Raw genomic sequence first — 18,828 nt, 5'->3', positions numbered from 1 at the left:
GTATACATATTAGTAGACCGAGAAGGACTTACGATGACCAAATTGGAGATGTCCTTAGAAAAGGTTCAATACGATCTACTCTGAACCGGCGTGCGTGTATGAAGCGATTGATGAATGTGGAGGAAGCAAGAGAAGTGTGTCAGGATCGAAGCAAATGGAATTCTATAGTCTCTGCTTACCCCGGTGGGAAATAGGCGTGAGTTTATGTATGTATGTATACATATTAGTACTCGTGACCGTAGGTACCTATACCTTCTTATGTCATAAATAAATGATTTATATTCTATTCTATTCTATTCTACATCTGTGGCAAAACTAAGTTACGTCAAAAAGAAACAAAGTCCCGGGTTCTTATCGCGGTGGGGATCACAAAGATAGATAGATAGATAGATAAAATACTTAATTGAGCACAATAGACACAAAATACACAGATAAGGGCAACATACAGAAAAGCACAACAGGCGGCCTTATTGCTCATGCAGCAATTTCTTTCAGGCAACCTTTGGGTACAGGAAAATATATTAAAAAATAATAATAAATAATTACTAATTATAATTAATAATAACAATAACAAACACTAACTAATAATAATTAATTAATTAATTTATAATAATTAATTATTATTAATTAATTTATTTATTTATAAAAAAAGGTACACCAACAGTTTATATAATAAAACATTAAACAAAATAAAAGTTACATCAGGAATTAGACTGTTACATAAGCCAATTATAAGTGCACACAACATTTGCAGTGTAAGACAAAGTAATCGTTTAGGTTGATGACTAAATTATACAAATACAGTTATAAAGATATATTATAAAATAAATAAATGTGGGATTTTGGGTTTGCTCAATTAAACAGTCAAGTACGGTTCAAACACTATTTTTTATTTTTAACCTCCGCGTAATTACACCACCATCGTTTTCGTCCGCCATCCGCTATCTCCCCTCTCCTTCCCTTCTCACTCCTTCTATCACTCTCACTCATTCACACTCCTTCACTCAATCTATCATTTCTCTATGCATCCCTTCTATACTCTATACCTTCTGTACTACTCATGTTACTCGTCTACTTCTCACACAATCATCTCAACTCACCTGTCACTCACTCAGCCACACGCCTACACTCGGCTGTCCTGACATAAAGCTTGCCCTCAAGCTTTACAAATGGCTCTACACCAAAACATCAATGACTCTATTACAATGACTCTATTACAATGACTCTATTACAATGACTCTATTACAATGACTCTACTACATTGACTCTATGACAATGACTCTATTACATAAACAAAACATTCTCGTATAACAACTCATTCATACACTATCACACCTCCTAAAATTCTTGTTACAATTATAAATCTTAAAAAAAATACAAAAACTCTATAAGCAAGTCAATAGGTATTAAACACTGTTACACAATACTAAGTCTTATCCACCCTAGATATTCTCAAAATATTTTAATGCAAAAAAGTTACATTCCACACTAAAACTCGTCTAAGAAACAAGACATACCTACACAACTTATGTTTAAACTGAAAGACATACCTACACAACTTATGTTTAAACTGAAACACCTTCAAATATATTTTTTATAAAAGAACATCTAAAACAAAACTATTTCCTTCAATTTTATTTAAACAATACAGCTTGTGTACTTCGACAACAATCTAAACATCTAAATATCAAACAAAACTAGATAAAGTTCTCATATGTTGTAATAACAAACTAACTATAAAATTCAGTACAAGTAAGTCTTATCAGGGAAACTGTAAACACAATAAATGAATTTCTTAACCAACAGTCTTAATTATTTCAATAAACAGTCTTAATATTCATTATCTTACTTATGACATGTAAAAATTTACACCCTAACTTTTACATAACAACTCAAGCAAAAACAAAGCATGGTTCCTGGGTCTGAACCTCAGTATAATTTTAAAGAAAATACTAATTAAAAGTGATGTGAAATAATGAAATAGTAAAAATAAACCTCTTCAAGCCTCTCTAGCCAATGCCATAAGGGTACACCTGCATGAAGTCTGCACTAGCATCGGACTTCTTCATCTTCTCAACGTCACAACAATCTCTCCATCTGACTTTAATAGACTTACAGGGTTCTAATAATTTTGGCATTAATTTCATACTGCTCCTAAACTGAGTCCTTTTAGCTGCTCTCTCTCTTTCCTGTGTACTTTCCTTTCTAATCCTATCATAATTCTTCTTATTTTCTTCTTTTCTTTTCAACTTCTTGACTTTTCGTTTCAATTTTTCTCTATTGTACATGTAATTTTGGTTTTCTTCTCTTAATAACCATAAATTGGTGCTGCTTTTCCTCCTGAGTAGCACTAACGGGTTAGCATCATTGGAGGTACTGACTTTAACACCTTCTTCTCCAAGCCACTCCAGTCTTTCTAACTCAACCTCTTCTTGCTCCATGACTGTCAAACGTCTAAGTCGCCGGGGAACAGGCATTTCTGTAGGAGATACTCTCGTCTTCGTCGGGGTATAGGAAGTGTCCAAGGACTCAACTTTGTATTGTATGGAATTGCTCTTCACTTCACAACCTAAAAAGTCAACCTCAGCAGGAAAATGTTTGATTTTTGTTGACCACGAATCGTCAAAAGAAGGCAAAAAGGTGACTTTGTTGTGATCCAGTAACATGACAGTTTTCTGCAGTAATTGTTGACCAATAATCATATCGTACGGCATTACATGAATTGGCACAATATTAAACTTTACGTCCGTAAAATATTTACCGTCTATTGTCACAACAGTAACAAAACAATCACACGATCGCACGTCGCTTGCGCCGAATCCCGATAATATCACGTCACACTTCTCTGGTTTATCGATGTTTAACTTCTCATAACACGTCGCAGACATTAAGTTCGCTTCACTTCCCGTATCAATAAGCGCGCAGACCGTTTTTCCATTAACCTGTACAGATTTTAACGGCCGATTTCTTCCATTAACTTCTTCGTTTATCATCATAACTTGCGAATATGCACCGGTATGTGATCTGTCAAACTCAACTCCATTCTTCACGTCATTCTCGTTCATCTCAGTGTTGCCAGTATTCGTATCTAAATTCCTACCATTTTCTGACACTTTAATGCACCATTGTTTCGCCGACTGGACCGGTCTTCGTTCACTCACTTGCTTTGCCGACATGTCGCATTGCGACAGGGGTTTCGCCGAACCGCCAGATGTCGCTGTCGCTGCTATCACCATTGGATTTTTCGGGCAATGCAATGCAATATGGCCGAACAATCCGCACTGGAAACATCTTAATCCTTTTCCACGATGTGGGCACTGTGATGAAACGTGATTTTCTTCGCCGCAATTATAACACTTCACACGTCTATCTTCCTGTCTTCGTCTTGCTGTATTATTATCCTGTTCTCTCGTCGCATTATGTCGTTGCTTCACACTTTTACACACATGTTCATAGATTTTAAGCTTCTCTTTCAGGTCTCCAAACGTCGATACGCCATACAACATAATCTTATTGTTTTCATAGTCTTGTATACCGTCTACAATATACTGTATAGTAATGTAATCGGGTAATTTTCCTCTTCTGCCGAGCTCCTTCATAGCTAACATATACTCGTAGCATGTTTCGTTATTCGTCTTCTTCTTCGTACTTAGGATTTCGTGTAATTCTTTTTGGTTAATTGTATCAGAAAATTCCTTCATAATCGCGGTTTTCAAATCCTCAAACGTCTTGAAAACACGCTCCGACTTCAGCCATAGCTCCGCCGTCGAACACAATGATCGCCTCGCTATAATAAGCTTTTGTATAGGCGTCCAGTTGAAGATCTCGCCATTATCTTCAATTTCTTCCACCCATCGTGACACAGTATACATCTTGTCATTTCCCGAGAATTTAGGTATGATGCCGTCGTACATCATCGAGTAATTTGGTACAACCGGTACCGATTCTGGATCTGGTTGTCCACGTCTTCCGCCCTTCATATTTTCCGTCGTCATGATAATCGAAATTAATCGAGCCGTCTGATCGATAATTTCGCGTCTTCGTCGTCGTCTAACTAGCCACTCGGTGCCGTCTGCGCCTCGTGTCCGTCGTGAAAATTTTCGCCGTCTGCGAACGTCGTTGTCCCACCGTATCCTGTCCAATTAATGAGCACCCATCCCGGACGAGCCCCCAAAATGTGGGATTTTGGGTTTGCTCAATTAAACAGTCAAGTACGGTTCAAACACTATTTTTTATTTTTAACCTCCGCGTAATTACACCACCATCGTTTTCGTCCGCCATCCGCTATCTCCCCTCTCCTTCCCTTCTCACTCCTTCTATCACTCTCACTCATTCACACTCCTTCACTCAATCTATCATTTCTCTATGCATCCCTTCTATACTCTATACCTTCTGTACTACTCATGTTACTCGTCTACTTCTCACACAATCATCTCAACTCACCTGTCACTCACTCAGCCACACGCCTACATAAATAAAAAACTAAAATATACATTATGCTGGAGAACATAAATATTTATAAATTTTATCCTTATACTGGTGCTAATTCCTGTAAACACCATCTAATTTTCTTTTAAGTTATACCTGTCATTTTCTTATCCGCCGAAAAGGAAAGGGACGGGTAATCCACAAGCATATTAATGGAACACACGTCAATTTTAAGCGCAAATCTTAAAATCTAGTAAATCTTAATATTAACATTTTGCATTGGCTAATAACCCGACAGAATTATTCTTAAGTTGCACATGTCAAACGGTTTGCATATCAGCAAGATACCTTTTTGATTCGCCCGGATTATTCATTCATTTACTCATTCTTCCTAAAATTAAAGCTTTCCCTTTCCTCTTCGGCGGATAAGAAAATGACAGGTATAACTTAAAGTAAAATTAGGAGGTGTCTGCAGGAATCGGGGCCACTGCTTTTTTGTGATATGTCCCCACCGGGATAAGAACCCGGGGCCTCCGGATCGTGAGCCCAACGCTCATCCTAGTTACTATTAAGTAACATAATATATCAGGTATATTAGTAAGTAGGTTAAGTATATATTATAGCGATGTGTCGTGCCCGAGAATATTCCCAAAGTGGGAATGGTCCTTGTTAGTTAGTTAGTGGGCTCTGTTTTCCGCATTTAGACCCTAAAATGGCCCATTACGCGTGTAATTGTTGGCTACGTAAGCCAACCTAACTAGAAAGAAAGAAAGAAGAAAAAAGAAAGAAATCCGAAGGTTGGGGCCTGGTGATCTGTAACACAGGCTCACGCCTATCACAGACACCAGTATCTCGCCTGCTTTATTAATTTTGTACCCGTATTCATTGGATATTGTACTCAAGTTCTAAGCTAGTGAGAGAAATAAACATTATTTTTATTTTATTATTTATTTTATTATTTAATGTTTATTATAAAGGGACACCACAGTAACAAATAACAAATATATACAATCAAAACACATAATAAAATCAACTTACACGAGAAATACAAATAATTGAGTGTATGGACTGGTCGACGATGGTGGTGGTATCCTTTATAAAAGGGCCTCACTCAGCATAAGCCGCGGCGCGAGCCACGACGCTGGTATTCTGTGAACCCTGTAAACTGCTTGTAACTCCTTCCAGAAGGTCATGAAATGAATCATGAATGTTCCTGTTGTAAAAACCTTTTAAATGGCTGCTTTTCTATGTCAAATTGTGTTAGATAATGTCAATGTCAAGTACATAAAACGAAGACTTGGCCCAAATGACTCGTTTCCAGGCCAAAATCTTTATAAAAAAAACAATATGTCAAGTGTTCTTGTACTGGTCTTATCTGCCTCATACATAAACTGCGTATATACGTCCCACTGCTGGGCACAGGCCTCCCCTCAAACAACCGGAGAGGGAGCATACTCCACCACGCTGCTCCACTGCGGGTTGATGGAGGTGTTTTACGGCTAATAGGCGGACCAACGGCTTAACGTGCCCTCCGAAGCACGGAATCATCTTACTTTTTCGGACAATGTGATTCAAGCCTAGATTATCTGCCTAAGTTTTTATCGCCGGGTACATAATTTCCTAAGTGGGAATATTCTCGGGTACGGCACACATCACTGATTATAGTAGAATTTGAATAAGAATCGTGCTCAATATGTTAATTTGACTAGCTTCGCGGGGCGACCTCGTCTGCATATTGAATAGACGGACAGACAGATATTGAAATATTGAAGACGCCTTGAGGTCTGGTCGCAACACGTTGGCACCTGTGTTAATTGACCTTAAGGAGTTTTTTTACTTAACTTGACTTATTCACCTGACTGCCCCAAAAAGTAAGATGATTCCGTGCTTCGGAGGGCACGTTAAGCTGTTATTCCCAGCTATTAGAAGTTAAAACAACTCCACTAGGGCATGCAATCCCGGTCTTGCGAGATCTCGTCAAATTTTTCGGGATCAATCCCGAAGCATAATATGACGGGATCCCGTTCGATATTAACGGGATTGGGCGAATCTCCTTGAGTTATACTTTTTGTTTTGATTACGCTGATTTCCAAAGAAAACTTAATTATTAATTTAGTAAATATTGAAGAATAAAGGTTTTCTTTTTTATTCAAAAAATATAAGGCGAGGGGGGCCTGTTTGACTAAGCAGGGATCCCTGCTACAATGTTTAGTTAAGGTATTTTCTGTTTTTTGTATTTATTTTTTTGTTCTTCTTTGTATTTTCCATTTTTATGTTTTTAAATGGATTCAAGTATAATAAATATAATATATTCTATCTATAATATACGTAGAAATATATAGATATTTGAATTCTTATATTTTAGGTATTAAAATAATAATTTAACATTTAAGATTGTAATGTTTTTTATTTTATTTTTTTATGAGAATTGAATATCATTTTGTGATATTTTTACATGAAAATTGTAAATTATCACTAGATAGATAATATTGTATTGTTATAATGTACTTATATTATGCTATAATTCACCTCATTAGGTATCACAAACAAGCAGTTTTTATCGTTTATCAGACATCCTAACTTTTTTTTTTATGAACTAGACGAGATCCCGAAAATTTCTGGATTTCGGGTGCTTACCCTGGTGTCAGGGCTATTACTGAGCCGCCAAAGGCCCCTGACATGGCTCACGTAACAACTACATACTTACATCAGTAAGTAATAAGTAACTGGGACCAACGGCTTAACGTGCCTTCCGAAGCACGGATCATCTTACTTGAGGACAATCAAATCAAATCAAATATACTTTATTGCACACAAAATACATAACAAATTTACACAAATGGACGATAGATACAGCACAATCTGGCGGCCTTATCGCTTAAAGCGATTTCTTCCAGACAACCATAAGGTGAGGAAAAATGTAAAAAAATAATAATTAAAGATTGCGGGTACAAACTATAAGTACAACTTATTACCAATAAATAAGTACTTACATGCAAAAATATATAACATACTTACTGATCATAGCCTGTAATGTCCTAACTAAACTGGGGATCACAAAGTGATTTTTGTGATGTCCCCACCGGGAATGTAACCCTCAGATCCACAGGTTTCCAGAAGGCATTTTTTTGACGTGACTTACTTCTGGGATTGATTTTAAACTAAAAAAAAGTAAAAGAAAAAAAAAATTATAGACTCGCATCCATTCCTAGATTAGTATTTTATAATTTATTTACCTTTGACCCAATCAAACACCCTATTATTTTTTGCACAAAAGGAAGACATAACATAGGAATATATATTGAACAAACGTACAAACGGCGGCCTTATTGCTAACGTAGAAATTTCTTCCAAGCAACCTAATCCAATCTATACAATAAATCATCAATCTGCCATCTGGAACAAGTCACAAGATTATGAAAAGATTATTAGAAAAACGTATGTCTTTGCCTACCCCGATAGAGTTACAGACGTGATGTGTCTGTTAACCGCCCCCCTGCTGTAGGAGGAGCGAGTGAGTCACAATCACATGTCTCTCATCACTCCCTGAACTTATGATGTTCAATAGAGTTGGGCTCCATCTGTGAGCCAGTTCAAATTGCGATACATGTCAATCAATAATACTTTATTGCACAACGTCATATACACAGAACATAAACATATGAACAAAAATAAGCACAATAGGCGGCCTTATTGCTTCTTCTTCTTCGCGAGTCGATGGTGATCGATATTAAATTTTTGCTGACCAATAATTGGCCACACTTACGGCATTGTCAATTTCTCGGGAATGTGGGTTTCATGATGTTATCCTTCACCCTGATCACGTGATGAATTAGAAAACAAATCCGAAAATCATTGTCCTAGGATTCGAACTTGTATCCTGCCGCACAGTAAGAGTTCAAGTGTCAAAACCGCGGCTTTTAAAAATGGATCAGGACTTTTCATAATACATTTTAGTTGTTACTTTTGCACATTATGTTAACATCATCAAAAAAAACGTTTCTGACGAATTGACTTATCTCTGTCAGAACTGAACTGACTCACGAGTCGACTCAACGAGTCAAAACCGCGGCTTTTAAAAATATATCAGGAATTTCCATAACACATATTTTAGTTGTTACTTTTACACATTAAGTATATTAACACCAACATAAAAAAAGTTTTTGACAAATTGACTTATATCAGTCAGAACTGAACTGACTGACGAGTCGACTCAACGAATCGACTAGTCCCCTCACTGGGCCAATGTCAACAACTTAAACAAACAACTCGCAGACAACTTTTTGAGGCAGACGTTAAAAAAAACGTCTAGTCAGCCGTGGTTATTTGTGGAGTAGTTTGTTGCTAAGGAGACCTGCCAAGTAGTTAAGGCCATTTGCGGCTTAAACGATCTTCTTCTATCGTGTGGGTTGTGAGGTGGATTACCAACCCCATCAACCCTGCTGTCAGGGTTACTATTGAAAACGCGGGGGACAATATCTGCGGTACAAGGACATCTTCAAACGTAACCTGACCGCCTGCGACATTTCCACTGAACGCTGGTAGGACCTTGCTGATTTAAGACCTGAGTGGCGTCACTGTGTCAAAACAGGGGTGGCCAACTTCAGCCAACGTTCAGAGTAGATCTTACTGAACCTTTTCTAAGGACATCTCCAATTTGGTCAACGTCCTTCTAGGTCTTCCTCTGCCAGCCCTACCATCAACCTTTGCTTTATATACCGCTATCGTAATCCTATTATCCTTCATCCGCTCTACATGGCCAAACCAACTACTTAGGTACTTACATAAATTGATAACTATTTATAATCTTATACCATATAAAATCTACCCTATTTTACATACATACATAAACTCACGCCTATTTCCCACCGGGGTAAGCAGAGACTATAGAACTCCATTTGCTTCGATCCTGACACACTTCTCTTGCTTCCTCCACATTCATCAATCGCTTCATACACGCACGCCGGTTCAGAGTAGATCGTATTAAACCTTTTCTAAGGACATCCCCAATTTGGTCATCGTAAGTCCTTCTCGGTCTTCCTCTGCCAGCCCTACCATCAACTTTTGCTTTATATACCGCTTTTGCAATTCTATTACCCCTACCCTACCCTATTCTACCCTATTTTGAAACTAGATAAATGAACTTTCATCTACAATATAATAATATTAATAGCTCTAGCAAGGTTACTCTATTGAATCTCTTAACAATTTTAATAAGAACACTTTATATGCACCCTAAAGAATAATTATAATAAAATGTTATAAATATGTTTTAATGTTTTTGAACCTGTTATGAGCAAGTTGGTATGGGAAAGTCCTTGAAGTTACATTTTAAGTTAGGGTGACATCTTCAAGGTCATATTTAACCTGTTCGCAAACTGACCTTAGGGTAAATGGTTATGTTTAGATGGTGCAGTCAAACGGTCAAAATTCTAGGTCGTCATGGACCTTGTGGTATTGGAATGTTCCCGACGACCTGGGGGGTTAAAATGGCCACATCGAAACAATTCATCTAAGAAAGCAATATTGCAATTTGACATTTGCGCATATAAAAGTAAGTGCGCAACGCAAACAAATGTCAAAAAGCAATATTGCTTTCTCAGATGAATTGCTTCGATGTGGCCATTTTAACCCCAAAGATCACTTTAGCCATAGAGGCGGCCAATCAGCTCGCGACTCCAAATATAAATTAATAACTCATTGCTGCAAGTCAGGTAAGAAATAAAATTGTACTTACCAATTTAACAATAAAAAAAAAAATAAGGCACAAAAGACTGACAGGGCTGGCAGAGGATGACCTAGAAGGACGTACATTGACCAAAATGAAGAAGTCCTTAGAAAAGGTTCAGTTCGATCTACTCTGAACCGGCATGCGAGAAACGATTGATGAATTTGAAGGAAGCAAGAGAAGAACAAAAAAAAAAGAACTTCTAATTAATAAATGTTACTACAGCACTAGTGAATACCTTAATGATACTGATGTTACTATTTGAAAAGCTTCCTTCTCTCTGTTAAACTTCTATTTTGTTGTGCCCGAAAGGGTCTATGATGTGAAACTCATAATGTAACTTACAAACTTGTACACCATCATAGTATGCAAATAAAGAATATTGAATATTGGAAGTGTGTCAGGATCGAAGCAAATGGAATTCCATAGTCTCTGCTTACCCCGGCGGGGAGTAGGTGTGAGTTTTTGTTTATGTATGTATGTAGAAATCAAACAAGTCACTATGGTCCTGTGGTACAACGGCTTGCTTCTCAAACGGGGAGCGCGGGTTCGAACCCGTCATGAGCAGTATAATGTTCCCACTTTAGGACTCTGTCGCACTAACATATTTGACATTTAGTGAGACTTACAGTTCAGTTTGTCAAAAAAGTTAATGTGACATGGTACCAAAGTGTATACGTATTAATGCTCGTGACTGTACAGGACTTATCTTGCAGTTTTCACTAACACATTTGCCTCGAACATTATAGACGGCGATACGGCTCACCTATCACGTTGGTCTAACAGAAAGCTCGGTAAGGTGTGGGTACTTAGTTCATCTTGCGATGGATGTACTTCTGCCTACCCCAATTGGAATATAATCTTAAGCTTATACCATGTTATGTTTGAAATCGAAATATTATATTTATCGTGTGAGACAATTCGGCGCCCCTTCGTATCTAGGCGTGAATTATATCTTATCAGCTTATCATCAAGGTTCAGAGTTCTAGATCGAGATTCCATTTTAGGTGCAAATCATATCAAAATTATCAAGGACATTTTATATTTTTAGATATTTTTTTTTATTGAGCTTTTTGTAAGCCTTGGTAGCTCAGTTGAAAGAATTTGCGGCAAATCTACAATAAGTCACGAAAAAAATAATACAAATAGCTGCGCTCTTGTCGGTGGAGTAATCGCCGAAATCTACAAAAAAAACAACAAAAAGAAAATCAACAAAAAAGAATCAAATCAAAATCTAATTTAAAAAAAATCAAATTCAAATTTTATAAAATCTACAATAAGTCACGAAAAAAAAGCGTTGGTAGAGCGCTTGACTCTCACTATGAGCTCTCTCTCTTTATTTAAGAGCTGCGCTCTTGTCGGTGCAGTAATCGCCATTCCTCTCTTCTTCCCGCCAAAACCTTCACCTCCCGATACGACACGACCTGCACCTTCTCTTTTATTTGTTTCATAAATGTTCTCCTAGGTCTACCCCTTCCTCTCTTCCCTTCAATTTTTCCTTCTATGATTTTTGTCATAAATGAATCGTGTCGTATCAGGTGGCCAATCATATTTCCTCTCCGGTTCTCTATAGTCTTCATTATGGATCTCCTTTCTTACTATAAGCACGTAGGTTTAAATCACACGGGCTTAAACTACTTAATGACTTTCGAATTCATGTTTATCATGTGCTCAGCGGTGAAGGAAAATATCGTGAGGAAACCCACATCGAGTATGGGGCTGTATTGGGCTAGTTTTCCTGTTCGGTTGGAAGGTCAGACAGGCAGTCGCTTCTGTAAAAACCGGACCTTTCAAATCTTCAGTTTAGGTAAGCGGACTCTGTGAAAACAGGGTCAATATTGTGAAAATCTAAATACTAAAGTATGTAATTTTTTTAAATTCTTTTTTTTAATGTTGTATTCTTGCCCCGAATGGCTTATACTACTTGGCCGGACAAATGGGAGGAACGGCTCTGTGGTAAAAAGGCCTCAACCGTGCACCTAATCACGTCGTATAGCGCGTCGGCCGGTCTGCTATCTAGCGGCGCGCGCGCAGGTTCAACAACCGCGTGACGTCACATACGACCAAAATACAGCGAGCAAACCTTGAGTTCGTTAGACTTAAAGCGTGGAGTTGAGTTTACTTCTGCATGATTTTGTATACTGCGCCGGCGCGAGCGCTCGAGTTCCTACTTTGTCCGGCCAAGTAGTTAACGCCGGAGGCGAATATACAATAAGACACGTCAAAATGTGTCGTCGATAATTTTTACACATATAATATTTTGTCTGTAAATCTTTTTAACACTTACAAGGACAGAACGTCTGTGGACGTTCCGATTCCATACTACCTATTATGAACCATCAATGACCCATGGTCTCTGTCCGTGAAAGGGTTAAAGTAAAAAAAAGTAAAAATAAAACTCTATTTGTCTGGCCAAGTGAATCTTATAACTTGGTGTCCTTTAAATCACGGGTGAATAGGCATTTTCTGGGTAAGCTCGTTCCAACGTCGATCTCTTCTTGTGGAAGAACGAAGTCAAGAGCAAATCCATCTTAATAAAAAAAAGAAAAAGAAAAAAAGAATGTCATTATAAGTCTCGGTAAAAAAATGCACGGTGTCTCGTGTGATGCCCAGTGCCGTTTTGGGGAATATTACCGTTGTAAAAACTCTTTAATAGTGAGACACTGGTGCTAATTCCTGTAAATACCATCTAATTTTATTTTAAGTTATATCTGTCATTTTCTTATCCGCCGAAAAGGAAAGGGACGGGTAATCGACAAGCATAAAATTTATGGAACACACGTCAATTTTAAGCACAAATCTAAACCAACCGTCTAAAAATTTTACATCAGTCAATAACCCGACACGTTCATTTACTCATTCTTCCTAAAATTAAGAGCTGTGAATCATCCGTCCCTTTCCTTTTCGACGGATATGAAAATGACAGATATAACTTAAAATAAAATTAGACGGTGTCTCCAGGAATCGGGGCCACTGGCTGTTTTTCAGCGCCACCTATATTTTTTGGGGAACCTAGTCTGGGAAGTCCTTTATTTCTATGCTATTCCATTCAAATCCAAACCTACAATAAAATACTTCAAAAAACGCTCTCGTTTGGATGTCGAGATATTTTTGATTCTAAATAAATATGTATAAGTATTTATATGTACATTTTACGACCCAATTAGTATAATTTTATTCTCAAAAAAAGATCAAAAAACATAATCTCGTAACGCACTAAAAACCCTAATAGTCGAACCAGAAAAAAGTAAACAAAAAACTAAACGGCCTTATCCCATTGGCCTATTAAATGGCCTATTATTAAAAGACCCTTTACTGCCGACCGTATCTATTTACTATCCTAGTTCAACTTTGAATGAATGTTTATTTTTTTCGGTGGCTCAATAGATAGGGCCCGTGCCACGTCCCCCAATCGTAGAAGAAAAAGTAACAGCCAATGGGAGCGCCGCATTCCACTGATTACTTTTGATTTATTTTTGACGGGAAACGGGAACGGGACAGTTGCTTTCTTCATTGAATAATCTAAATAATTAATACGAAGTGGTGTTTTGTGGTTAATGATCGCATTAAGTTAGTCAGAAGACATTCGCGAGTGTTATTATATTGAAGTATTCAAGGAGCAAAGTGTATCTGCCTATTTTCGCTTCGTGCCAGGAAGCCGCTTCATAACTCGAAAGTTTATGCGACTTTTGAGTTAATTCGTTTGGGGTTCTGAGTAGGAGTCTACACCGAAGGTGGGGGCTTAGGTTTCATCATCATCACCTTTCATCATTTCATTATTCATCAAGAAAAAAAATACGTAAGACATGGCTGTATGGGCATAGTTCCCTTTGCCTTACCCTTCGGGGAAAACCAAAACAAAAAAAAAATATATTTTTGACGTCTGTTTTGGAGGGAAATTAATCGAGTGGTATTTTTTTATCTCACATACTTATGTGTTTTTGAATAGGCTTACTTTACAACCTAGTCAAACCAGATACTTTTTACGAAAAGTCAAAACGAAAGTTTTCTTTGGAGTTTGTATGGTAATACTGTCCTGTGACGTCATCAATAAAAGCAGTCAAACGTCGTACTTATTGTTACTTAATTCGTAAATAAAATTCGAAAATAAGTCGAAAAGTCAAATGAGATTGATTTAAGATCATCTTAGACTGGCTTCTATTTCTAGATTAGCATTTTATAATTTATCTTTGACTCAGTCAAATGCCCTATTAAATACTTTTTAAAACGATAACTTTTACATGACAGTTCGTAATGTATTACATAAACTCACGCCTGTAAACCTTATTAGGGTGACCAGAACCACAGGAATTCAGAGGGCTCGCAGCCACTGTTGATACGAAGTCCAAAGATGGATATGATGAACCTTTTGGTGACAAGGGATGAACACATCGCTCATAAAAATCCATCATGTTAGAAAACACCTCTGTCGGTTTTTACGACAAACAGCTGAACGTGTTTTGTTTTTTATTGGCTATCAGTTTCGTTTTTTTTCTTCTCTCGTGTGGGTTGTAAGGTCAATGACCATCCTCATCAACCCTGGTGTCAGGGTTGTTATTGAGCCGCCAAAGGCCCCTGACAGGGCTCACTTAACAACTCATATTTTCTTTTCTAAGTATATATTTTTTTTTTGCATTTATGTAGTGTTGTCCCTGGCCTACATCTAGGCCCACCCATCGGGGCCCCGGTCTAGATTCCTAGATTGTCGATAGCCTGTCGATAAGCCAATCCTGGTTATCAGACGACCTTTGTTTTATCGATACCAACTCCGCACTAGAGTTGCCAAAAACTATGCGAAAATTACGAGACTTCAAATTATGTCCCGTAATAATTCTAACGGAGTTTTTCCTGATGGTTTTTTTTTTATAGAAAGTACTTAGTTTTTTTGACTTGACTTATTATTTATTTATTTATTATAGATAGGGCATGCATAATTAGTAAAGAATTCTAATGTTTAATTCGTTTATAATCATCATCACCAGCCCATTAACGTCCCCACTGCTGGGGCACGGGCTTTCCCTATGGATGGATAGGGAGATCGGGCCTTAAACCACCACGCGAGCCCAGTGCGGATTGGTGGTTATTAACGACTGCTAATGCAGCTAGGACCAACGAGCTCGAGATGAAAACTTTTTTTTGTGGTCACCCATCCTATGACCGGCCTTTGCGAAAGTTGCTTAACTTCAACAATCGCAGACCGAGCGCGTTAACCGCTGCGCCACCGAGCTCCTCGTTTATTAATATGAATGTTTAATTAATTTATATTTCTACGCCGACTGGCAGATCACAGCGCTCTAACTTATATTATGTATAACACCCTACTCAACCTGTATTTCACAAATAAATCATTTTGTATTTGTATCTGTATTTGATTTGCCGCGAATGGTATTAACTACTTGGCTGGACAAGTGAGGACTCTCAGCCGATCCAAAAAAGACAACAGGCCTGAGGGCGCCCAGTTGGGCGCGAACCTCGGCTCAGGGCGTCGTCTGAGAGGAAAAATATTTGAAAGAATTAATCGACTATTACATGGGACTAAAACATAGTTGGCGAGGAGTGTCTGTAGGTAAAACTATACACTTCTGCCTACCCCTACACGATTTGATTTGATGCTACGTTATACAATACAAATACACTTTATTGCACCAAAATGCACCAATGAGGAGCTCCAATAGGATGGGTGACCACAAAAAAAAACTTTTCATCTCGAGCTCCTCCGTGCTTCGGAAGGCACGTTAAGCCGTTGGTCCCGGCTGCATTAGCAGTCGTTAATAACCACCAATCCGCACTGGGTCCGCGTGGTGGTTTAAGGCCCGATCTCCCTATCCATCCATAGGGAAGGCCCGTGCCCCTGCAGTGGGGACGTTAATGGGCTGGTGATGAGATGAATTGCTTCGATGTGGCCATTTTAACCCCCCAGGTATGTCTGGATTCTGTTGATAGTGGGGAACGTATTGACTCATTGTCCTTTGCGGGACATTATTCACAACCGCGTGACCACTATCTCCTGCTATCAGCTGTTGGAAACAGATCAAGGATTCTTGTTTTTGCATATCTACATAATGTAATGACGAATTGACATTCTTTTGTACCACATACATAAACTCACGGTTTTCGCGACTTATAACATAACATAACAAATACTTTATTGCACAAACAGGAAAAATCAAAATACAAAACAAAAGAGAAATAGAATTAGTACAATAGGCGGCCTTATTGCTAAGTAGCAATCTCTTCCAGGCAACCTTTAAGTATAGGAGATATTGAATATTAAGTAATATAGCGGGATAGTGCAGCATGGGAATACTTGTGCATATTAAAATAAATACACTTTCGACTACATAAACTACATAATAATAATACACATAATTATAATTGTTATAATAAATAAATATCACTACTTAAACTACTACATATACTATGGAAGAAAAGGAGTAGATAGATTATGAAGATGAAGAGGAAATAGAGGTAAGGAAATGCGCCTTGACTTGCCGTTTAAAGGACTCCAATGGCGAAGGTCTCCTAATGCTTTCAGGCAGAGAATTATGCTGAGCGAGGTCCTTTTATTCCGGACAGCCAGGCCTGTTGTCTATAATTTTGTACCTCGTGAGAGCCCTCAGAACTCTCAATTTGTCCAGCCAAGAAGTTAATGTCATCTGCGGCAAATCTACAACAAGTCGCGTCAAAAAAATACATTTGTTTTGAAGAATGAGTAATAAATGTTACGTCTGTTAGCATTAACTACTTGGCCGGCCAAATGGGGAGCGCTGAGGAGTCTCACCCGGATACGGAACCAAAAGTCGTCGTCTGCTGCAGACACGTGCATCGCGACAGGGGCCAACGCTCTGAGCTGCTATTAACCAAGTTGTGGTCACTCTCACAGCGATTATACTTGGCCGGACTTATGGCTAAAAATAAGGAATAACACTACGTCATATTCCTAGGTCATGAAAGAATTTGCCAGTTTCTATGTATTCGATGTTCCCGCAGGATTCTCAGAATAAAAATGTCTTCTTATTAGAGAACGTAGCTTTCTTCTGCTTTCTATCGTGTGGGTTGTGAGGTGGACTACCAACCCCATCAACCCTGGTGTCAGGGTTACTAATGAGCCCTCCGTGGTCCAGTGGTTGAGCGTTGTGGGGACGAATCCCGGACAAATCGTAAAAATCACTTTGTGATCCCTAGTTTGGTTAGGACGTTACAGGCTGATCACCTTATTGTCCAAAAAGTAAGTCCGTGCTTCGGAAGGCACGTTAAGCCGTTGGTCCCGATTACTACTTACTAATTTAAGTAAGTAGTCGTTACATGAGCCATGTCAGGGGCCTTTGGCGGCTCAATAGTAACCCTGACACCAGAGTTGATGGGGTTGGTAATTCACCTCACAACCCACACGATGGAAAGAAGTAATGCCTCCAATTGCCCGCTGCCACTCGCACCACACCCAAAACTCAGACGTCTGGAGTTCGGCGGAACACAGCCAATCTTTCATCCCGTTCACTCTCATACGCATACGTCTCGCTATCTCCCTCACACGCGTTGTAAATCAAACACCACCGAATATGGATTTTAGCTTCTTGTCTTTTGAAAATGCTGGTTTTATTGTTTTTTTTTTCCATGTATAAAGTAATGCCATTAGCAGCCGTGATACTAAACAGGGTAGGCAGGGTTAGAAGTAATCAGTTGTCCGATGTAATATGTATACACTTTGGTACCATGTCACATTAACTTGTGCATCGATAGCGATAAGCGCTGAATGAGGGCAATCGTCGACCACGCCGACGGGGTCGGTATCGGGGTTCTGAAGTGTTTGGTGTCGCGAGCTGATTGGCTGCCTCTATGGCTAGAGTAATCGGGTCGTCGGGATCTTATATTACGCGCGACGCCGATACTTTTCAGTACCGTCCCTAAGCGGGATGTATTCTGAAGCCGCAACTACCAGAGGGCTCTAACCACTAGACCACGGGGGCTGGTAATCAAGGTAATAGTAATCAGGATTCCATAATTTATCTTTGACCTAGGACACTACTCAATTAAACCTTGTAGTACAACGACTCTGTTTTGCCCAGACACCGGATGCAGTTATCTCGCGAGACAACCGTCTGTCGCCACTTCCGGTTTAACTCGATTAATAAGGAATTTAGAATTATTTATATTCAGAGCCGTGGTAGCCCAGTTGGCAGAGCTTGCTCATTTTGGGGTCACAGGTTCGAATCCAGCACAGGACTAAACCAGCGATTGTCGAATTTGTTTTCGAATTCATGTTTGGTTCAAAAAATATTTTCACGTGCTCAGCGGTGAAGGAAACCATCGTGAGGAAACCCACATTCCCGAGAAATGCATTTTCGGAGGTATGTGACCTAACCTGCACTGGGCTGGTTTTCCCTTCGCGGGTTGAAAGGTCAGACAGTCGCTTCTGTAAAAAACCGGACCTGTCAAATATTCAGGTTAGGTAAGTGGACCCTGTGAAAAACGGGATAATGCTAGGGAGATGATGAGATTTAGTTATACTCTCATACATAAACTCATTATAGACGGTGATACGGCTCAGCACTTATCACATTGGTCTAACTGAAAGCTCGGTGAAGTGTGGGTACTTGGTTCATCTTGCGATGGATGTACCTCTGACTACCCCGATTGAGGTATAGTCGTGAGCTTATGTTACGTTATTCTTA

General features: G+C 38.8%; 1 protein-coding gene across 1 annotated transcript; it reads right to left on the bottom strand.

Moving 5' to 3' along the window:
- Window positions 1–869: 869 nt before the first annotated feature.
- Window positions 870–4,474, bottom strand: LOC126379160 (uncharacterized). Its single transcript, XM_050027815.1, has 2 exons — window positions 1,551–4,474; window positions 870–1,517 (listed from the first exon to the last, which is right to left on the bottom strand). The coding sequence occupies exon 1, from the start codon at window positions 3,993–3,995 to the stop codon at window positions 2,010–2,012; it is 1,986 nt and encodes a 661-aa protein (XP_049883772.1). The 5' UTR covers window positions 3,996–4,474; the 3' UTR covers window positions 870–1,517; window positions 1,551–2,009.
- Window positions 4,475–18,828: the final 14,354 nt, after the last annotated feature.

Source organism: Pectinophora gossypiella, chromosome 28 (assembly GCF_024362695.1).
Source record: "Pectinophora gossypiella chromosome 28, ilPecGoss1.1, whole genome shotgun sequence".
In the NCBI taxonomy this organism is placed as follows: domain Eukaryota; kingdom Metazoa; phylum Arthropoda; class Insecta; order Lepidoptera; family Gelechiidae; genus Pectinophora; species Pectinophora gossypiella.
Note: the sequence above shows the minus strand (reverse complement) of the source record. Positions and strands in the feature narration are given on the sequence as shown.

Bases quoted from the DNA above. Each gene is read 5' to 3' on its own strand.
- LOC126379160 (XM_050027815.1), bottom strand. From the start codon at position 3,995: ATGACGACGGAAAATATGAAGGGCGGAAGACGTGGACAACCAGATCCA.